This window comes from Notothenia rossii (assembly GCF_949606895.1).
Source record: "Notothenia rossii genome assembly, chromosome: 5".
NCBI lineage: Eukaryota > Metazoa > Chordata > Actinopteri > Perciformes > Nototheniidae > Notothenia > Notothenia rossii.
The window spans coordinates 13,302,228-13,326,176 of record NC_136903.1 but is presented as its reverse complement, the minus strand read 5'-3'; the positions used below and the strand labels follow the sequence as shown (position 1 = coordinate 13,326,176).

The 23,949-nt window shown below is 40.7% G+C and overlaps 1 protein-coding gene across 3 annotated transcripts in view; it reads left to right on the top strand.

The window, feature by feature from the left end:
* LOC307039658 (cGMP-inhibited 3',5'-cyclic phosphodiesterase 3A-like) overlaps positions 1–23,949 on the top strand; it is an 82,691-nt gene that overhangs the window by 45,474 nt on the left and 13,268 nt on the right. For 2 of the 3 annotated variants that reach the window (XM_079681921.1, XM_079681923.1), the window contains exons 3-10: positions 9,129–9,389; positions 13,062–13,219; positions 20,954–21,027; positions 21,868–22,019; positions 22,137–22,274; positions 22,580–22,691; positions 22,907–23,020; positions 23,609–23,808. In XM_079681921.1, the coding sequence (XP_079538047.1) occupies positions 9,129–9,389; positions 13,062–13,219; positions 20,954–21,027; positions 21,868–22,019; positions 22,137–22,274; positions 22,580–22,691; positions 22,907–23,020; positions 23,609–23,808 (1,209 nt within the window). The remainder of the gene's footprint in view (positions 1–9,128; positions 9,390–13,061; positions 13,220–20,953; positions 21,028–21,867; positions 22,020–22,136; positions 22,275–22,579; positions 22,692–22,906; positions 23,021–23,608; positions 23,809–23,949) is intronic. The other variant, XM_079681922.1, reaches the window with a different exon arrangement.

The window sequence follows — 23,949 nt, the reverse complement described above, 5'->3', positions numbered from 1 at the left end:
CTTCTCCCTAGCAACCTTGTGGGCAGTATGGAGTTTAACCGCAGCTATAGCCTCCTCCCTAGCAACCTTGTGGGCAGTATGGAGTTTAACCGCAGCTATAGCCTCCTCCCTAGGGCAACAGGCCTTGGAACCTGACCATTTTGGAGTCCCTTGGTTTTTGCATTAAGTTCCGGGCATTCATTTTTCCAGTGACCATTACCCAAACCAAAGTTGCAAGTATTTGGATCTACTTTGTCCCTCCAGCTATGCACGGACCTTTGCTCCGACCCTAACACTTCACCCACTCTACCTCTGGGGTCACCAGACCAGTTATTTCCGCTCCCCCAGTCAAATCTCTCCCCTGAATGAATCTTGTGTGTTAAAGTGTATTAATCAGCTAACACCCCGGCGTCTGTTACATTTTTAACCTTATTCTCATTGAGGTACGTAGCAACGCGTTCTGGAAGGATATCTTTGAATTGTTCAAGAAGGAACCGTTCCCTCAAATAATTAAGATGTACTACTTGGGAAGCCGTGACCCATCGATTAAATGTCATCGTCAGCTCCCGAACAAGTTCCACATAGGTCTTCCTACTTCCTTAGCTTCCTGAACTGCTGACGGTAGGCCTCAGGCACCAACTCATAAGCTTTTAGCACTGCAGTCTTTACCCTTAAGTAATCTTCACTGTCCGCCATACTTAATGCAGAAAATGCTTCTTGAGCCCTACCAGTTAACACACTGGTCTGACTTCTCCGAGTCAGACCACTGTCGTCTTTGGCTAAGTCGCTCAAAAGTCCAAAAAACGAATCTACAGTCTTCTCCTAAAATTTCGGTAACAACCTCAAGTTATAAGCTACATCAAAAGTAGCTGGGGACACCCCAGAAGAAAGCTTACCCTCTTGGATGAGGTCCAACTTGTAACGCTCTTGTTGTAATTCAGCTTCCCGCACCACTGTAGTTAACCTTAAACGCTCGATCTCAGTTTCCTGTTCACGAGTTCTAGCCCGGTCCTCACAAGCACTTGCTCGTTCCTCACGTTCACTGTCTTGTTGGTACTGCAGAAGCATTATTTCCTTTCCCTGTTCAAATGTCATTTCACCAAAGTCAAACAAAGAAAAACCTGCACTTCTCTGCCGCTCTGGATTTATAGCTGCCTTCTCAGCCAACTCCTCCTCGGAACCATCATCGACAGCCACTGTTGGCAGAACTTCTTGCAGTACCAACTGGGCCTGTAACATATTCACTATGGTGTCTTTACGACCCTGCTTTGGAACGTCTACTTCAAAATGCTCTGCAATTTTTAACAGTGGGGCTTTAGTACATTTTTCCAGCAGTTCCACACTGGGACACTTAACAAAATCTGTCAATGTAGCCATGATTATGCGAACTCCCTTGAACCTGTTGCACAGACAACTAAAAATATATTTTTTTTTTTGTTTGTTTCACTCTGGAATACCTCTCCCCAAGCTAACTGCCTAGTGAAAGCAATTCTAGAACCCTGAAGGCAAGAGAGACTGAAAAGAGTCAAGGGAAGCTTATAAAAGTTAACATTATTTAATTACACAAAATATGCGGTGGTGTACAAAATGAAATGTGCGAGTGGAGGCGCTCTCCACATCCGACCGGTCAGTTCAGGTCAGGGGGTCGAAGAGATCAATTCTTGGCTTGCTCTTCCTGTTGTCATCTGAGGTCTTCTCCTATTGGCCGGCGTTGTCGGGGGGCGGGTCCAATGCAATTCCTGCCTTTTTCTGTAGCTAAATTGCATCATTCTGGTGTCTGTGGTTATTTAAACATTCCCTGCTACACATTATTCAGCGTCAATAAATGAGTGCTAATCCCAGTGTGCTCAGTGTACAACATCACATGTCATTTCACCTTGGTTCAAGATTTGAAATCGTATGATTCCGCCAGATGCTAAATGCGAACCGGAAGTGACGAATTTTCAGAATAAAAGTGTTAAGCTAATAGTGAGAACTTCCGGTTTTTCAGAATAAAACTGATTTAAATCAAATAGTGTATTTAATTCAAATTACGCCATATCAACATTGATTTTAATTTCTAACACTAGCCAATACTAACTATCTTGTCTCACCCTAGTCTTCATGCATGCCATGACAGGTGTTTTAAACACTTACCCAATGACCCGGTAAAGCCCCAGCGAAGCTGTTACTCACCAAGACAGCCACGGACGTGTAACCATGACAAAAAAATGTCAAATCATGTTTATGCACAAAAATAACAAACAAAAATAACAAACCAACAAGCTCCCCTGAAGGAGATGTTGCTTATGCCTATCAGGAAAGGTAATTCCAAAGCTACTCCTTAATGCCCCACACCAGGAACAAACTGTCTAATAATCAAGACAGACAAATCAAGTCAACACATATCACCTGGTTCTTGGATCGGACGAGGCCCCATATGTTACAAGCTGGCTCTGCTTGTAACATAAGGACAACAGTTCCACACAGGAGTTGCCCAAAACAATCATTTATTTTAACTAACAGTAGTGATGGCAGTTTGACACTGAAGCTTCGAACGGAGCTTCAACCCTGGACTTCCTATTCTATAGAAGCAGTGCTTCGAAGCTTGCTTCAAATCACGTGACATGTGACGTCCGAAGCAGCAACTGCTTCAAATCACGTGACATGTGACGTCCGAACCAGCAACTGCTTCATTTCCTGAATGAATCAACTCACTGGTTCGCCGTCCAATCAGGTGATTCAATGCACTGCCTCGTCTCGATTCTGACAGGTGACAGGTTGAAACAGTTTCAAATTTGAGCGCTTCAACACTTTATAACCGCTCTAAACAATGCGCAATGTGTGGGTTGTTGTCGTAGTTTGCATTGTTGCTGTTGAGTTGTTGTTGGCATTGCATTTGAATTGGATCATTATAGAGCACGCCAGGAAGAAAAATTGGTCGTTCTGGCTCGTGAAACACTTCGAAATGTGGAGAAGTTGTGAACAAAAAGACAATGAGTAATATAAAAAAACACTTCGATGGTATAAGGAATTGATAGCCCAGTGGATAGAGCCGGCGGCCAGGATGCGGCGATATCCTCCGCGCAGCTGGTTCAAAGCTCGGAATAGTTAAACTTGTAATCATTGCTTTTCAACTTTAATACTTTAATAACTGATAAAAGGCCGTCTCCGCGGAAAAAAATGTCAAGCACTCTCTAGTCTCTTCTCAATAACCCAATACACACTATTATCAATCTTTAATTCCAAATAGAACATGATATTCAGTCTTAGTGTGTGTATCGAATATTTTTCAAGGCAATGATACGTTAAACCCACTGCAGCCTTGCACTTCGCCAGGAGAGGTCGCTGTAACTGAAGCTTCGAGAAATGAACCTATTTCCGACACAATTGTCCAAGTGGTTCGACGCTTCATTCAAAGCTTCATTTTGCCATCACTACCTAACAGTGTCTACAACCAACAATAAAACAAACAGAAGAGCGGTGTCCTGCTGCACCGAGCAGGACAGTTGAGAGAGAGCGAGAGCCTGTTCTGCAGCCCTCTTATATCCTGGAATCAAGGGCCACAGGTGAGTCTCATCACTGCTGATTACAAGAAACACACAGCTTACAGCAGCACCACCTGATGGACAACAACAGGGTTGTCACATACGTTATTATGAGAGTGCTCTCATACTTGTTTGATTCTGAAATTATTATTATAATTAATATGTGTGTGTGTGTGTCCGCATCTGTAGCCTGTTGTTGTCTCATTATACCGCACTGTGAATGAATTAAAAGTAAATATATAAGTGGTCATGAACACATCTGTCCATCAGACAGAGTGCTGCTGTGCCTCCTGTCATCATTAATGGACGTCTCTTTAAAATGACCGCTTAGAGGAGAGGAGTTCTCATTTCTCTAACCGCCTGCTGCTTCCCCTCCTCTCTCCTCGGTTCCCCTCCTCGGCTCCTCCGCTCGCATCTCCTGTGGGCGGGACTAAGTCTCGAGGATAGGAGTCGAGGAGGGGAGTCGAGGAGGGGAGTTAGAGAAATGAGAAAGGGCCCATGAGTGCAGAGACGCTGTGTGGACAGCTTTTCACTTTTCAGGAGTGATAGCCGTTTTTTTTTGACTGGCTCTTGGTTTGGCTTACAGTACATGAACTGCTTCGCGGTGCTTATCCATTGCATGTCTATTGACGTACTGTTTCAAACTGTGTTCACACAGGCAGTTAAGACCATTGATTATGCATACTGCTGTTAATCATAGTAAGATGTCATAACAGCCTGTTCATGCATGCTTTAATATATGGCTTGGCTTGTTGAGGAGTCATAAAGTCTGCTTATTGATGCTGGTAATCAGTGTCGTCAAATAGCATGTCAACCATAGCTGGGGGCTTGTGACCAAATATTTCACAGATTTGTGGTTTAAGTGTGACCAGCGGTGCTGGCAAAGAGGCCAGATTAAGAGAGGATCAGTGGGTGTGTCAGGAGCAAGCATCAGCCGAAACAGGAACTTTTCAACCTTTTAAAATCCGTCTGCCTCCTTCCAGTTAAATGCAAAAGATTGGCCAGCCCCGAAAATACCAATTGACTGCAAGCAGGAAAGAATCCACATGCTCCAAAAATATTACTTCCTGAATAGCACAAGTAAATCTGCAATGGCACAGAAAATGTCTAATAAATATTTCTCTAAATGATTCAACTGTTAAGTTGCCTCAAATATCTTACAGCTAGCCTATTTCTTTAAAAAGATGCAGCGTTAGTCAGAGCCAGGCTGTCTGTTCTCAACAGTTTCCAGTCTCTGTGCTAACCTAACTGGCTAATAATGGTAGCTTTATATTTAGCTACAATAAAAACCATCCTCTTATATCTATGCAATTAAGTGAGAAAAAGTTATTCCGCTAAATGTCAAAGTAACTCCTTTTAAGCGTTACTCTATCAGAACAGTGGGTCTAGTTGTTTTCACTATCCCAAAGGCTAAACTGACCATAATAAACAAACCAAACAGTGTAGATTGCAGGTGAGCCCCTCATCCCATGTGCTTACTGTATATATTAACTAACCAGAAGAGGGATTTGAGATTTCAATCTCAACGTGCAGGCTTGCTGATGCCAGCTGTCTTCAAGGCCACAGTTCGTGTGTATATGTCTTTTGAAAACAAAGATCTGTCTCACTTAGAAACAGAGGAATTATGAATCATTTTCAAACCGAGGAAGCTGTTGTTTCAATGTTCAAAGAAGCAACCTTTGCCTCCTCTTTATAATTTAGAGTGGTTACTCCCATCTCTCCTCCATACAATTCCGAGATGCAGTCTCCCTAACCGTGATGGGTGTATTTCTCAGAAGAGTCTCTACAGAGAGGAGTGTGAGCCAGTGGCAGACAGCTGTTGACAGTTTCCAGATGTGAATGTGTGTAACTATGAAGGTGGTGTAGTGCAGCAGTAAAAAGAGAATGTATGCTTAGGAGACCATTTAGAAAAATAAGTTATTAAACACACAGAATATACAGCCTCACAGGAAATGTAAAAATAAATTGACTTTAATGACGTTTAAAAGAATTTACAAACACTGCAGAAGTGTCCAAGGTAAGCACATCCACCGTGCTGTTTTCAGAAAAATATCATGAATTTGAAAAGCTCCATCATAACATCGGCCCAAAAGCTTTTTTTCTAGGATACTCACAGTGGTTTTTCCCAGACAGAGGTCTATGAGATCTGTGAGATCTATCCTCTCAGCAAGTGAAGCCTGCTGTTGCGGAGATAGCTGTGGCTGATGAATGAAAAAGATCATCTAACCTGACAGGAAATGCTTATATAACGTTATGATATCGTAACTTACTTATAATTCGATCTGTTGCAGGATGTCCATTGATGATTCTCAAGTTTTAGGTTGCAGACTTTTGGGAGATTAGGCACATCTTGACGTATCTTCCAGCCAAACATAACTTTTAAAGCGATACATATAAAAGCTCATGCCAGTGATGGTCAGGACTTTACATTTTCCTGCTTTTCCTGCTGCCAGCTTTCTTTAAAAGCCCTTCAGTATCATCTCACATTCTGTAGAACAGTTCAGAGAGAGGGTCTTAATGTGGAGACGAGAGGGCTTGTTCTTTTGTAGCAGAGCAGGCTTTGCCATTTTTTTCAGCTAATTAAGTAAAGTACAAATTCATTGGAAGCAAGGTCCCCACTGGGTCCCTAAATCTCAAACCTGGAACTTTCATTGCGTATTTAACCGACGTAAGGTTTTAGGCATTACGTTTTTACTCACAGTGCATAGTCACACCCAGCACATTTATTATTCCCTCCCCTTTTATGGCACCTTGGTCCAGTTCATTAGGAAGTCAAGCTTGGTGACAACATTCGAATCATCCTTGGAAAGTGTTTAAACGGATAAACATGTGTGTCTTAGTTCGGCATCTTCTGGATACTCTATATATTTGAGTGTCAGTCTTTATCCTGCAAATATATGTTTTGTTTTAACTTTTGTATTGCCAGTGTTATGAAAACTCGGGATAGATAGAATTGGATAGAATTGGTCACACATGCAGAGCACACAGCACACACAGTGAAATGTGGCCTCTGCTTTTAACCCATCCTAGTACCAGGAGTCTAGTACTAGGAGCAGTGGGCAGCTAGTGTACAGCGCCCGGGGGGTTGAAGTTTGTAGGAGTTGCACATCAGTTGTTTGTGTGTGCACGCATGCATGTTTGGAGATGCTGAGGACAGACAGATGTTCTCCAGCAGCTATATTCTGTTAAACCCCCTCTTTAGTGAGCTCTTAAATCAGCCTGTAAATGAGCTGAGAGACAGGTGTTTATATGTTATCCTCACAGCATGCATCAGAGGATAGGGAGGAGAAGTAAAAGATGTAGAGAAGAGGAGGGATGAGGGGAGTACAATAGTTGTCTGTCCATTAACGTTCATCAGCCATCCCACAGGACTTAAAAAGAGATTAGCTCGCTCCCAGTGCTGACCATGTGTGAGGTTTATCAATAAATGTGCGTCATCCTCACGTGTGGTTCACCGCGTGTGGAGGAATGTCCCGACACCCGCTGAACACATGGCTTTTGTTAAATTGCAGTCCGATTGGAAAAATATAAATACAGTGACTTATCTGATACCACAAGGAAAATAAAATGCGAAACCAGCACTGCTCCCACAGCTGGAGACAAATGAAAGGTGTTCACACATGTGTTGTTGGGGTCAACCTCCTGCCACTCAGTGTAAACAGAACAAGTCAGGGTGCATGGCTGCTGGTGTCTGAGTGAAGGGGACATTGGGGGAGAAAAATCTGATAACATTCTTCGGGGGGGAAAGGGAACTCGCGATCCTATTGGATACATTTTCTTGGCAGCCGAGACAGACCTGTGTGTAGTTGTCATTGTGGAGCTGCTCTAGGCACTGGCAATTAAGAGCTAGTTTTTTTTTTTCCTGCAAAAACAAGGCGTGCTGAAGCCTTCACAGCATTAGGGCAGACGATCAGGAACAAATTATGGTTGTTAGATGTCTCAGGGGTCAGGAGTGGGGAGGTCAAAGGTCAGATTCTAGCGGAGACAGTGCTAATGAGGCCATTCATTAAGCATTAAGTATTGCACAGCTGTTCTGAACATGTGTCAACCTCCTGTTGTTGTTTGGATCTCTAAAAGTATGTCAACTCCTACAACTGTGATGTACCTCTCCCTACTCCTCCTCACGTTGTTGCTTCTCTGAGCTAAAAGGAACCATATAAGGTACAGAATCAAACCTTTGATGTGCGAGTGGATGTAAGTGTGCCAGTGTATGTGATACCATAATTATAATACAGTCTACAAAGCTTGGCAGGATTGCAGTCCCACACGGGGAATTAAATATGTCTCCTATGATAGGAATCCAAAGTAAATTGTCTATTGTTTTCTTACTTACTCTTGTGTTTGGGAATTGTTTATAGGTATCATTTGTTTTAATTTGTTCCATATTGTTTTTTCCCTGAGCTAAATGGCTGTGTGTGTTCTGTGGTAGTTTTAAACCAAGTCTTTGTTATATGTATAAGGAAAGACTAGAAGTGAGATATTTAATCAGAGCCTTTACTTAAGAAAAAGGCAGGGTACTATACTCTAACCGTGACAAGTAAAAGTACTGCATTCAAAACATTTTGCAAAGAAAAGTATGTTTCAAATATCAGCAAAATGGAAATGTACTAGTAGTCCTCCTGCAGGCTGAACCACCTACATCTGTGTTACTTTTATAAATGGTGTTAAATATGTACAACAACAGTCAGCAGCAGTAAGGAGTGTAGTTGTATTTGCAGAGTGTGCTCCGTCGCACTTGTAGTAGATGCAGTACACCTCATCCTCACTGCAGCAAGGTGAGAGGTTAGACAACTGGAGGTCAGAATAACAACCGTTAGAGCTGCTTCAAAGTTACTCTTTGTTGCAGGCAGTGGGTTAAACTAATTAAAAACAAATCTGTGGAGTCTTGATATGCATCACATTTCAAAACCCAGCAAAGAGATGTAGAAAGACGCATTGAATTAAAATACTCAAACCTGCATTCATCCCTTCTTTTGCTACTTGGGCTAATTTTTCAATGTTTTCTGTCAACCAGAGAAATACACATCTAACAGTAGCTGCTCCATGTTCTCCGATTAGTTACTAGTCATTAACTTTGTCCTTATGCGGATTGGCGCTGGGTAGGTAGTGTCCCTTCGGTTTGTCAAAACTCCTAGCTTTCTGTTGCCAAAATCAACACTAATGAGAGCATCGAGACTAAATCAAAATAAGAAACGCAAAAATAAAATGCTTAAGATGCCAAATCCTGTGTAGATTTGAGGTAAAATAGAATGTAAAAACCTTTATTGGTGAAAGTTTAGGAATAAGTTAGGATTATACTTAAAAAGTAGTATTGGAGTCATTGCACTTTTCTAATAGAAAGAGTTAAAAAGGTTTGTCTCTGTTCCTAAACTAAAACGTATAACTTCAGCATACTTTCACCTTCAGTTCTGTAGGATAAAGAACACAAGTGATGCCAATGTCTCCGTTAACCACATTATGTCCTCACATGGGAGCTGCTGACATAGTTTATCCACCTGCTCTTCACTACTGCTGCCAATAAGCTGCACACAGCCACTATCAGATGCTGTCATTCATGAGCATCAACTCACATTAGCCCCAGCAGCAATAATGTTCAGTTCTCCTTTCTCTGTCTCCCTACAGTCATCAGGCACCACTGTGATGGTGGACATAGCAGTGATGGGAGAGGCCCACGGGCTGATCTCAGACCTGCTGGCTGACCCCTCTCTGCCCCCCAACACCTGCACCTCGCTGCGGGCCGTCAGCAACCTGCTCACCACCCAGCTCACCTTCCAGCCGCTGCACCGGCCGCGCCCTGCTCCCCTGCTCAACCCCAGCGATTCCTACACCTTCTCCGACTCAGAGGAGGGACCGGAGAAAGAAGGGAAAACATCCATCCATAAGGTAAGGACATGCATTTCAAACTCAGAACTCTTCCAATAGATACAACATGCTGCGTGAACATACATCATGTGAGCAATTCCTCATGCTCATACTGTGAACCTTGCTCTGTCTATTTTTCACATTTCTGTTCAATTGTACCCTGTTTGAAGCTGCACAGCTCTTTCACTTGATATTCTGATTACTATATATGTCTTATTATTAAGTTAGTAGTAATATTTGTGCTGTAGTTAGTTACTATTTTGTAAAGATTTCTTGCAAACACATCCTCTTTTTTTCACAGTTGCACTTCAATAAATACAGTTCTAAAATGTGTTTAATCTTTTTACATCTTAAATGCGCCATTATACACCAAAGCACATTTCTTGTGATTCTGAAGTGAAGAGGAAGTGTCATGATTTACATTTCACTGGTAGGACATAGTTGTCACCCAGATTTATTTAAAAATGTCACCAGGAGACTATTCTCCGATTACAAGACTGAGTAAGTGCATTGAGCACATCAATGACTGTTTCTCCAATTGAACAAACAGAAAACTGAGATTATTGTTTTTGGAGCGAACGATTAAAAGTCATCGCAGAGCTTCAGTCGGCAGACTTCAAAACAACGAATAAAGCTAGAACTCTAGGTGTAGTCATGCACTCAGACCTGAAATGTAACAGTCACATTACAACAGTTGTTAAGTCTGCATACTATCACCTTAAGAACATATCTAGGATTAAAAGACTAATGTCACAGCAGGATTTAGAAAAGCTTGTCCATGCTTTGATCTTCAGTAGACTGGACTACTGCAATGGTGTCTTCGCAGGTCTCACAAAAAAATCCATTAGAAAGCTGCAGCTGATTCAGAACGTTGCTGCTCGAGTCCTCACTGACACTAAGAAAGTGAATCACATCAGTCCAGTTCTGAATTCTTTACACTGGCTTCCAGTCTACCAAAGAATTGATTTGACCACGAAATGGTTTAGGACCAAATGATATTAGCGATCTTCTGCAAAAGTATGAACCATCCAGGAGTCTCAGGTCTTCTGGGACGGGTCTGCTCTCTGTTACAAGAGTCAGAACTAAACATGGAGAAGCAGCATCTGGAACAAACTCCCTGAATCCTGCAGGTCAGCTGCAACTGCTAATACTTTTAAATCGAGATGAAAAACGTATCTTTTTGACGCTGCATTTGGATGAGTTGTTCAAATTCAAACTGCAGTTTGGCTTTTATTCATGTATGTCATACCTGTTGCGTTTATTTTATTATCTTTGCTTTTTAAAATGCCTGTTTCTAAAAGCCTTTTTATAATGTGCTTCCACTGTATTTATTCTTAAATGTCTTTTATTTCATTTTGTAAAGCACTTTGGGTTGCCGTGTGCTGAAAGGTGCTGTATAAATAAACTTGCCTTGCCTTGCCTAGTTGCTAGGAAGGAATCTTACCCAAATATAAAAAGTCAGAATTGTTCATACAGAGTAGTCTTTTTTTTTTTTTAAGAAACAGCTGAAATAATCGTAAAGTAAAAAGTGAATTCTACTTTATTAAGGACAAATGATTTACACAGCCCTCCACACACATGTTAATCTTTCAGCCCGTGTTTCATCTAATGAGTGCTTCCTGCTCTCAGAGCTTTTAGCATCAAATAAAGGAGTGTATTTTCATAGAGTTGAGTGAAGAAAAATAGAGCGCCTCTACTGCTCCGAGCCCTGTTCTCCCTTTCATAGCCACAGCTGTGTCAACATGACAGATGTGAGGAGCCAGACAGAGTGTATGAGTGTGTGTGTGAGTGTGTGTCGTGTAAAAGAGGAGACACATCTCTCAAAAGGTTACAAAGACGGACGAGTAAGTGTCAACAACACTAGACCCCCCCACCACAGTTATGGATCCTGTTATCAATCTGAGGAAGATTCCTTTCCTGGCTGTCTTGGAAGCTGGCGATTGGTCGATGCCTGCGCTGCAATCGAGCCAATCTTTTTGGTTGACAGGTGCTTTTTTTTTTTACAACGTCTGAACTTTGTAAAAGTAGCTAAGACAAAGTGTGCCTGTGGAGTGGCGAGTGAGGCTGCACTCATTAGGCCTCGGCTCCCCAGAGACCACGTGCCGGCTCAGGAGGAGTGGAGGTGGTTAGTGCGGAGTGGAAAGCCCTGCGCTTGCTTTTCTGCCTCCTGGCCAAGAGTTTGATGTCCATCGTGGTGCATACTGATTCAAGCACTTTTCCAAAAAACCAAACACATGGCATGTCCTATGTGCTGTTAAAAAAGCCATTAGATCTGAAGCCCATACTGTATCAAACATGGATAACAACTCATTATAAAATGTTTAAACTTTAACATTTCTCACTTAACCATGTATTGACCTTGATTCCAACTGACAGCAGCAGGAATCGGATTTAGTTCTGTTTTCTGTTTTTCTTTTTTTATGAAGATGGCCTGGTTTTTACCATGCTGTTGGTGCCGATGGGGATGTGTGTATGTGTGTGTTTCTCTCGTGTGTTTCTGCTTTTGGTGTGTGTCTACAGGGCTTTTATCAAAGAATATAAATATGCTGCTTCAAAATGTTGCCACAGCATCATTATTCCGCTTTGAAAGTCGAGAGTTAAAGGCATATTTTTATGCAATTTATGCAATACAAAATACAATACAATACATTTTTTCATCACAAAGCCATTACACAGAGGATGTTTTGGGGAGAAACTTGGTCTAAAATCTTGTTTGTTCGTGCAGTATTTTATGTAAGGTGTGGCCGTTACAAATTGGATAATCTACAAATCTAATTAAAATCATGCCATCTTATTGTTCATGAACAAGTGTGATGGTAAAGGCTCCAGAGTAAAAGGAAGTCAGTGAAATGTCCGTTGAACTGACCTAAACCAGCGGCACGTACTGTAGGAGTGTGTATGCTTGCACTCAGTGCATGACGCATTGCTGTGAATGGGCTCATTCAGGATTCTGAGGCGTTCTTTACTAGGTCATCCTGCAGAAGACTGAGGGAGAGAGCCTGCCATGTTTAGTGCTGCTGTGCCAAGCTGCTGCATGGCAATGAGCAGATGGAGGCAGCACAAGGGCACGGACCAGTGGGAACCCCAGAGAAAGAGCACAGAAAAGACAGATAGAGAAAGAGACTGAGAACAAAACAAAAGAAACTCACAAAGAGAATGAGAAGCAGAGAGGCAGATTCCCTTTGATGAAGTGTATCTCTGCAATGCAACACTCACAAAGTATTAAACAATGTGCCATGAGGGGTTTCATTGCCACAGCTGCCTGCAAATGTCCTCCATTCAGTCATGACTGTGTTGATTCCCTTTGGATCCAAAGAGCTAAAACAATTAAAATGCCTCAAATCATGAAACATTTTCAAGGTTCCATCAGCTGAATCCTTTGTTTCATCTTGGGCAGATTCCTGAAAACAACTGTCTCGTTTAGATGATCAATTTGACTCCAGACAAAGCGTAAAAGCAATAACCGTATCTCTTTCAGAGCCAACATAATTACAGATATGCCTTTTTTGTTTATTACGGCAGTGAATTAAGGGTTAGAATGTTATTTATTTATAAAAAGATGGGTGTATTAGTGTAGTTAGTAACTGTGTGTGTAAGTGTCAATCTCTTTAGATTATATTTATTGATGTCTACATCTTAAGTTATACAGAAGACAATCTTAAACATCTCACACATTTTTCTCTGTGTTTGCAGCGTATTAGGCGGAGTCTCCACCCTGGTCTTCTGAGGAGGATTTCTTCCACGTGGACCACCACCACCTCCGCCACAGGCCTGCCGTCCATCGAGCCCGGACCCGTCCGAAGGGACCGCAGCGCCAGCATCAAACCCTTCCATGAAGCACTCACCTGCAGGTACCTGAGCTACAACTGAATGACTGATGTCCCACTTCTCTCTCAGCCTACACTTCTCTATCCTCAGAAACACGCTTTTACTTGTGCTTCATACAGTACTATTTGTTCCTTCTATCTTCTTGCTGTATTGTGTGTAGCTCTTTAGAATAAAATCCCTAAGATGTTGTATTTCAATGCACTAATAAGGTCCTACTGTGCAACACTGCCCTGTAGGTCTAACTGTGGAACAAATGATTTAAGAGGGACTCCTGCTATGGCTACCCCAGTATGACACATCCTTTTGAAGGTTAAGAGGTTTCTTCCCAGCAGTGTGGCTGTAGTTATACCAAAGACAGCGTGAGTGAACAGTAATGGCACAGCGGAAGAGGATGTGTGTGCAATGGGAGCCAGAATGGGAATATGCCCCACAGGCGAATGCATTAACCTGAATAACTAAGACACATCCACTCTCAGCACAGGAGTGCTGATGATAGCATGAGGATCAGGCTTTACAGAACTATTATCATTCAGAAGTAGATCTGCATGCATTTGACATTATTATTTGGTGAAAGCTGTTGTGGGATGAAGAAGATTACAGGATATGTGTGAGTGATGCTGAGTGTTTGTGTGCACTTGTGTTGTTGTGTTCATGAAATCATGTCTTTGTGTGGTGGGGTTTATGCTTGGATGCATTTTGTTTTTGCAAAAGCTGTTGAGAAAATCTGGCCTGGTTATTTCATGGTGTTCAGACAGGACTAATGCACATGCAGTGAGTCACCAGAAATGTCAAGACAAGACAGTCCCATATTGTTGAAAACACAACAAATATCTCTGCTCGTTTCTGCTGTTTTTGTTTGGCTAGTAAATCACATTGATGCATTCAATCTAGAATAAACACAGGGTCTTAATTTATGAGAGTCGTTATGGTGATTACTGAGGAAAATATTTCAGCATCATTTACTGTGATCAGTGCAGAGATTTCATTCCTTACAATTACTTTGTAATTTTGTGACATTATGTCTGGATTATTTTAGAACAGCTTTTGTTCTGCTTTTATGAATGTCAAAGAGGTGAACAATGGAGATTCAGCCAGTGTTGGTGTGTACTTGAATATTAGTTTGTGCATAACATGTTTTTATCAGGGACTACAGATGAAAAATAGCCTTTTGGCTAACTCAGGCACATTTACAGAAATGTTCATTAATGTGAACTGTCCCTGTTAAATAAATGAATAAATAAAAAATGATGATGTGATGCTGTAGCAGACAGCACATACCCCACATCTTTAAATATTAACTGTCTCAACAAGAAAGAGTGTCTTCGTGTTTCATCTACTTTATTCAGTTTCTCCCCTGTCGAGTGTGTATCACAGGCATGAAAGTCTTCTGATGGAGAACAGCGCTTGTCTGCAAACACCGAGGCTTCTGAGTCTCTGTGCTGCCATGTAGCATCACAGATGCTTGTCGAGTGCCACATAGGGGGACAGTTACACATTGTAGTTTTGCGTATTAACGTGTGTGTGTTGTTGTTCAAAGTTTATTTTCATATGTTGCAAAATAACTTTTGTCACATTTTTAAACAGGGACTGGGGTTAAATTATTAATGTGTGGAGAGAGCTTCAGAAAGCCATGTCTGATGTCTGACTCAAACAACTCAGGAAACAGCCTTTACTGCATGGATTCAAGCTGTTCAGTTTCAACTGATGACAACCTTTATGTTGTTTAGTAGAATCAGTTGAAAGTATTATTTGAAACCTGAATGACAACAATATATGTATATTGTATCTCCCTAGTATTGTATATTGTCACGGCACAAATTTCAAATAATAAAACACTAAAGTGCAAGAACACATACAACCATCTTTACAACACATGTGCAGCATTTAGAGACAATTCACCAAAACACAACATACTCAAAGCGCTGCATAAGCAAAATGATGCAAATAAAAAATGCTGCAAATACAAAACACAGTATGACGATCAAAACAAAAGGTGAACCTTTGCCTTTTTTGTATTATAGTATATAGTTTGGTATTGAGACATGTTTAATTCTAATACAAGCACATTTATTAGCAAAATAAAAACGTATTTAGACACTAAAATCTCATTAGCTTGGGTTTTACTACAGGCTTCATGTCTGGAACTTTAACTTTATATCAGCTCGCTCACATACTTACTCCAAGACCAGGGAGTGAACCTTTAGATACAAACTAGCCCACTGCTGTTAAATGAGGCATGACTCTGCAACTGCATGCCCTCTTCCCCACCTCATAATAATCTACAGATTCATTTTGGGTGGATAGTTTTGCGGAAATGTGATGTTTCCAGAAGAGTTGCCATATGTTTCTGTTTTGTTTGTATTTTAGAAGCATATCCAATCACAGGGCACCAGGTGTTATTGTTGACCAAATTAAGAACGGGAACTTTTTGTACTGAGTTGATACAGATTATACTGTATAGTCAGTTACAGCTTGATGAAATTATGTCTTTCTCAAGTTTCTTCATCCAGGTTTTTCCAGTAAAAGATTCTAGCCTTTGTTTGTGTGTTGCAAAGTATTTTTTTGTTTTGAGGAGATTTATTTCATGAGGCTATTACCTGATTATGGCTGCTCCGTAAGACTTAACTGTTCCCGTAAAAACGTGACGTTCCTCTCTTCCAAGGTAATTGTTTAAGCCAAGATGTGAGAGAGACAATGCCTGAAGCTCATGGTAGATAGAAACACCCTGCTCAGTTTATTGCTCTCATCTGATACCACAACATGTAGTGTTGGATGCAAATGCAATATTCCTTCCATGACAGTTTACCTTAAACATACAGTAGAAGGTGAATGATTGTCAAAATAATGTGTATGGAATACAAATAGATTCTTATGCCTACAACTGTCCTGCTCTAAGGAGTGATACAAAGTGTTTGATAAACAGTACCTAATACCCTAAATACACTATAAGGCCATTAGTATGTGGCAGTTTGAATTCCTTTATTCAAATGGAAAAACCTTAATTTTGCTAAATAAAGACAGTAGTTTGCTTTCAACCTTATGGCAACAGTTTGAGGAAAACCTCCTTTTACAGCATGGCAGACCAATGCACAGACAATGTCTGCAAATAAATGTTTTTCAGAGGAGGGTTTCTGGGTTTCCCTGCACAGAGCCCTGACCTTAAACCCATCAAAGACTATTTGGATAAATTAAACCGACATAACCTTTATGGGGAGTTATCTCTCAAGACAGTGCCCAACATCAGTAAAACTTTAGTGGATGAATAGGAGCAAATCCCACTCAAAAAGCTTGTGGAAAGCTTTCCTGGTGACCTATATCGCAGCAGATTAAGTACTTTGTGCTAGTTTCCATGTACTTTTCTCCATGTATTGTATGTTTTCATCCACCCAGTAATTGCATATTAAAGATGCAATGTTCCCTCTGTTTCTGTGTTTATATGATCTGGCCTGAAGTCTGCTGTAGGGGGATTTCCCCTGCATATTTTGCACATATCTGTGTGCATTTAGGACATTCTTTGCTGACCACTAAGAAAGCACATTACACAGATTCTAAAGGTTCAAGTTAGATAACTTAACACCAAACAACATTTTGAATAAGGCTTTCTTTCATTCAAGTTTCCTGAATGTTTTCTCTGAAGGCAAGTGGCATGTGACATCCATTCATTTTGAGGTAGACATTTCACTGTTTATCCATTTTGAAAAACGACATAGTAGACAACTCATAGAAAATGATACAACTGATGACTATGGTAAATTCAACAATCAGTTTTTAATTATATTGTTCACTGCAACTTTGTGTTTACTGAGAAAAGAATAATCTGCACACTGTTTTTGTTTTGCGTCTCGAGCCATCTAACTGTGTGGGCTGCGTCTGCCTGTGGCTTGTTTGGGTGTGTTTGCACAATGACAGTGTGATACTTGAACACGTTCTGTAAATGTAAGCACACTGAGCAGCTTCTGTACACAAAGCTCCGTCGCCTGGTCTGAAAGCCCAGCACTGCACAGTAGCAGGCCCCAGCTATGGCCACTTATGGTGGTGTGAGTATAAACAAACACCTGGGCCTCTCCCCAGTCACCAGAACAGCACACAGTTAACACACACACACACACACACACACACACACACACACACACACACACACACACACACACACACACACACACACACACACACACACACACACACACACACACACACACACACTTAGAAACACTGTCACAGCTGCTTCTTCTGGCAGGGGTTGTACAGACACAATTGGAGAGCAGAGAGAGTCTCTGGGTTTGGTTTATTGCAGCTGAGAGGGCTCTCCTCCGAGTAACACTTCATTTAAATTTAGTTTCAGGCATCTGGCTTTTTATACAGATGTCTAAAATATAAAAGAGAGCTGGTAAAACTGAAATGTCCAGCTTGAAAACACAAAAACAAGGCTCATGTCCACTGACAACTATTTAACCTGCTGTTGTGTTAAACCTGTGATGCTACTTTAATATTAGCCACCTGCCATCACAACATCCCTCCAGTTTTGGGAAGTAGAATGGAGTTTTGTTTTAATTGATGGACTATAACTTGTATTTGCAATTAAGATCTGAAACACAGTAACATGTGATTTTTCATACAGACAAAACAGAACACCAGTTATCATACTCGATATGTAAAGAGTGCCATTAGAAAAGTGAGAGGTTTGCGGTAGAGGGACTGAGAGTGAGAACACATGGAGGGGAGAAAATGAACACATGGATTCAATTGCCTTCTCTCTGCTCCATCATCAAATCTGTACGATCTTAATTAGGACATTAGGCTTCTTTTTTTCTCCCTCCTTTTTCCATCTTGTCAGCTCCCAGTGACGTACATTGTTAAGAAGGAATAACACTAACTTCAAAGCTACAATATCTGCTTTTTTATCTCACACAGCCGGTAAAAAGGGGGCCGATTGAATACCTTCCATTTCTCTCCGCCCCGGCCACTGTGCTGTTATCTTCTTCACGTCATCTGGCTTGAGAGTAGGTAGCTTACTGGAAGCAGAAATAATGAGTGCTTTGTTTATCGTGGCTTGGACACTGTCCGTTCGGGCTCTGAACCAAAGTTAATCTGTCAACCTGCCGTGAGTGGTTGAGTTTAAAATCTGGGAGTTAACTGTGGCGGGAAGGGAGCGGGTTATTGCATGGCTCGAGACTATTAAGATAAGCTACATGGAAGGAGAAGGCTGAAAAAACAGACAATATAACAATTTACACCGTATTTCCTTTAGCAGGATAATTAACTTGATGAAGGTTTATTCTGGGGAATGCCTAGGTGCTTTTCCAGGAGAACAGGAGTCATTATTTACTTCAGAGAAAGACTCCAAATAGACTGCTGACAGTTAACTTTGGATGTATTTACTGTATATTTAAATAATGTGTAGACAAGAAAACCAATTCGGAACATTGCAGGATGATATTTGTGTCAGCATAAGCACAACAAAAGTAAAATCTTCCTAAATCTAAAATGTTTATTTTATTTTTGGAAAAGTCTCTTTCAAGTCACGACAGGATTATAACGAAATTATTTAGAGCTAATGAAAAATTAGCTAGTCCATTGACAGAAAAAGTCATTCAGAAATACACATAGTATTTATGATTTTTCTGAAATCGGAGTATTGGAACATCCCTCTTTCTGAAAATTAAATGTACGTTTTTGGCTATGTTGGTGTATTGAAATCACAAAGAAGCAATTTGAAAAGTCTTGGGATGATTTTCCGGTTTATAATCTGACACTTAATGAACCAAACGAAAATAATAAGCAGATTAAAAGATAGTGAATTATTTATCTATTATATATATCATTCCAATAACTTGTATATAGACTCGTATTGCACTATTCCACATTTTCTTTCTCACTTTTTTAAAACTATTTTTCTTTTTGTATTACTTTTAATATAGTATATTTTAATATAGTTTTAATATTGTCTGCTTATCTGTATTACTGTGTTGCATTGTTGGAGAAGCCTGTGACCTAAGATTTTCAACGACATAATCACTCTGTAGCTATGTTAGTTTGACAATAAAGAACCTTGAACCTTGAACCTTGAAATAATACAATCAACGTATCTGAACATTGTAGGTTAATGGTTAAATACAGTTATCACAACAATCAATGTTTTGATTGTTAATCAATACATTTGAGACCCTTAAAACCTTTGTGTCCTTGGTTCAAAACTCCTCACTGATTTAACAAATGAGACAGGGCAGGTTTAGTTTCTCAGTATCTAATTGACGCTCTTCTCCTAACCCTAAGGTTCTAATCCAAAAAGATCTTTAATATTTAAAAGCCATTTATTGACACAGGCTGGAAACAAAAGATACAGCAGAGTGTATTTTGTCTTCATACTGTAGGTCATGGTCAGTTAAATTACTGTAACCACAGTGCTAACTACTGTTACTACTCTTAAGAAGCTTTTTGTGATAAAAGCAGAGTCACTTGATACGTGACTGACAGATTCCCCGAGTGAAAATGGTCGGCCTTTTTTATTTACATTCACTGCTTAAGGCTCAATGTCAGTAGCCGAGGTTATTCTGCTGCATTAGCAGAATAGGACGAGTGTCTGCCAGCTCTTCAGCTTTCATTAAAAGTAAACCTTTTAAGCCAAGAGCTGCTGCCTGCCCAGACCCCCCTGACAATAATGTAGTAACTGTTCGCCCGCCAAACTATCAAACTATTTTATATTCCACACCTGCTAGGCATTACACACAGTGGTCCAACCTGGCCATGCAAACACAACAGAACAGCCTTTGTTGGGGCCTCAGGACCATTAGGCAGGGTGGGTACAGCTCAAAAGTGTTCAAGAAACAATTTATCAGAAGGAGATAGACACACTACAGGGCTTTGTGCTCCCTGTGACACCATGCTCTAACGGCAGGCATTTCCTGCCCTGAGAAGGCAGGTTTTACAACATTTAGGGAGAGGTATTTTAATTGGAACCACAGCCTGACAGTGGCCTCAATGGAGAAACATGGAAAAGCTGCAGCGAGGGAGGCTGACACTGATATATCATAAAGCCCAAAGAGGGTGGGCTCCATTTATAAAGTCATTTATTACAACTGTTTCAAATGTGTTGTGTTGTTTATCGTGTTAATGTGTTCATCCATTAAGTTCATTAATGAGTATTTTATTTTAAGCATATATACAACGTCTGTTTCATGTGAGGACAGCACAGTAGGATTCCCATTAGGTTTTTTTTCTTGACAATTTCTGCCGACTGGTTAGACATCAAAGACAGATGTGATGAATGGCATGATTCCCAATTCTTTGGCGCAGCTACAGCCGGCAAGAACTCGCACATTCTGCTATACAAACACACATTCATGTTGATCTGTCCCCGTTTCCTTTGTATTTTAACATTTTGTGGTGGTTTGGACTTTCAAACCATCAGTTCTGACAAACCAAACAGATTACTAAGACTTTTAATAAATACCCACAATTCATCTTATCCTTCAAAACTACAAAACAAATTTAAGATAGCATTAGCATATGTTGATGTTAATTACTGAGCTTAAACTGTTGTATTTTTTACTTTTCAGTGTGTAGTCTCCATACATGTTAACATGTTTTTCTTTAAAATTTGATTTGAGTGTATTGATTCTGACATACTGTATATATGTAGACGTCAAACACGGAGAAGAACAGCATTACGACAGGGGACGTCATTTGCTATGGAGTTACATGAAAACCATTTTTTTGTTCACTTTATCTGTAACCTGTTAAACCCCTCTTGTCTACAGCTGTGGGAGACCGTACATCAGACTGAGCCATGGGGAGGGGTCTTTAGACAAGGGAGACAGGATACCACGGTCAGGTATGCTCTCAGTCTTCTTCCTTACTATTTGTTGAGTGTTTGTTGGCATACGTACTACGACAGTGTATTTGACTTCTTCTTTTTTTTGTATATATATAGACAGATCGGAAATGGGGCAGAGACAGAAAGAGGGGTGGGGAATTATATACAACAAAGGTCCCTACAGAATAACTGTAACTCCCTCTTTCTGTGCCAATTACAATGTGCTGTACATAATACATAAGAGATATTCAAAACAGCAAAAATACAAATTATTTCTACAAACAAACAAATGTCTGTCTTAATTAATAACTTCTGTATTTGTAGTGGTGTGACAGAAAAAGTACAAGCTATATAACCAATTTAAATTATGTCTTTATATATTTATATTATGACCAATTTCTTTATTCAAATCAATTAATTTCAAGATAATTATAATTTTTTATTTTACGAAGAACATCAAATTTCGTTTTCAGTCACTTAAAATTCAATATTATATTATGTGCACTAGTATTCAACAACCAATACATTTTAAGATCCACCATTGTAAATACATAAATACCAGTCTTTCTGATGATACATACTCAGACCACTGTATAAAGCACTGTTGCCAGCAGATACTCTGTTACACATGCTTTGAGTTAGAGGCCTGCAATCACTGAAATGCATCATTGATAATGAATAGGAGCCCTCACCATCTCTCAGACTTGCAGAAAGCATATAGAACAAAGGGGGATAAGAGGAAGTGGATATACCAGAGAATTAAATTAAACACCCTTAAAAAACTGATGTTGTGTATCAGTCTATCTGCTTTCCCTTGGGCCACGGTGTGACATCTCTTTGTTTTTTATCTTTCTCTAGCAGAGGACCCAATGGTGGCGTCATCAGACTATGACAGCACCCACGAAGCCAACCACAGTGACAGCAGTGATGTAGCACACACAGAGGAGGATGCAGAAGAAGGAAAGAACCCTGCGCAAAACGTCATCCTCCTCCCACTAATACCTCCAGAGGTGAGGCCAGGCTAAATGACTTCCCATACAACATAACTCTGCTAATGAAACACGAGAAAGATCAAACGTATTATCATTGAATTCATTTGTCTTACTGCTTTTCATCTTGTGGCCCAGGACAAACCAATTCTGGCTCCAGAACCATTAGTAATGGAGGACTTGGAGCCATTGATGAGTCAGCTAAATAATTGGAACTTCCCCATCTTCACTTTGATGGAGAAGACCAACGGGAAATGTGGACGGATCCTCAGTCAGGTGAGCACATCTAAGAGCAACAACGATAAAGCTCAGAGGTCGGCCAGAGTGTCAATAAAACAGTTTAATATTTGCATGATGATGATGATAGCTTGAAAGTAATAAAAAGTGAGGAGATACAAAGTGACTTTTTTGCATTCATAAATGAATAGACTTGTTATGCACAGCACCAACATTTTAATATTTACTGATTACAATTTCCTCCTTTATTTCCTTTTTTTGTATGATTTTACCCCTTATAAATGTAATTTGTGCATCACCCACGTCTGATGATGTTCACAGACAATGAAATGTTCCTGTTTCAGGTCTCGTACAGGCTCTTCGAAGACACCGGCCTGTTTGCAACCTTCAAGATCCCAGTAAAAGAATTCATGAACTACTTCCATGCCCTTGAGAATGGTTACAGAGACATACCATGTAAGCTTTAAAATCTCTCTGGTCATGTTTTTACTCTTCCTTCAGCTTATTGTTACTGCAGCTGCAACACTTGAGTGCAGCCACTAGAGGGAAATGTCATACCATCAAACATATACGACTGTGTTCAGCCTTTATGGAGTTACATAAGCAACCTCACTGTGCACCCTGGTGGAGAACATGACACACAATGAACTGACTTGTATTTCCTGACCCAGATCACAACAGAATCCACGCCACAGATGTGCTTCATGCAGTCTGGTACCTCACGACGCAGCCTGTCCCCGGCCTGCCGAGCCTCATCACTGACCACGGATCAGCCAGTGACTCAGGTGTGTCCATGGTTACATACATTCATTTGTCCTGGTGGGGGTGCTGGTGTGTATGTGAATATATCTGTTCACACTGATGGAAAATGTCACATAGGAACACATGAGCTCTCAATGCCCTTTTATTTATTTTTTCTAAACTTTTGTTAAGCCATTTAATACCATACAAATCTGTTTATATCCAGGCCAGACTTTTTTATTTAGATTTTTCCATCTGCCTGCAGCTTTTCCGTGAGCCATCTTATTTATGTCTGGGCATCAAAACTTGAGGAGTGTGTGTTCTTATCCTTCTCACAGTTTGTCTTATCTTACTCAGGCTTTTGGCATTTATGTATCACAAACTATTTGAAGTCTAGAACAGCATGAAATTGCAGGCAGATTAGAGTTCCTTCTCACCCATATTTCCATAACCTCATTTGTATGCCTTACTAGGGCATCCCTTTGATCCACATATAAGTGGATTTGAAGTGTGTGTCTGTGCTCCAGATTGTGTGCGTGTGTGGTAAGGCACATGAAAGTGCAGTTGTGTTTGTGTAAATTCTTCCACACTGCTCTTCACCGTCCTCCCTTTGTCTGTTCCCCCGCGGCTAGACTCCGACAGTGGAATAACACACAGTCATATGGGCTTCCTGGTTTCAAAGACCTACACTGTGTCAGAAGATGGTTACGGATGCCTGTCCGGCCTCATACCAGCTCTGGAGCTCATGGCCCTTTACGTGGCTGCCGCAATGCACGACTACGACCACCCTGGGCGGACCAACGCTTTCCTCGTGGCCACCAGCGCCCCACAGGTACTCGTGCGCACCCTATTGTAGAAAACAGATTTATCAAAGACATTAGAAGTTAATTTGCTTGATTTACTGTTATATTCAGTTCTTCTTTGTAATCAACAAGATGATTATTTCATTGGCCGTTTTTCCTCCACTTTGACT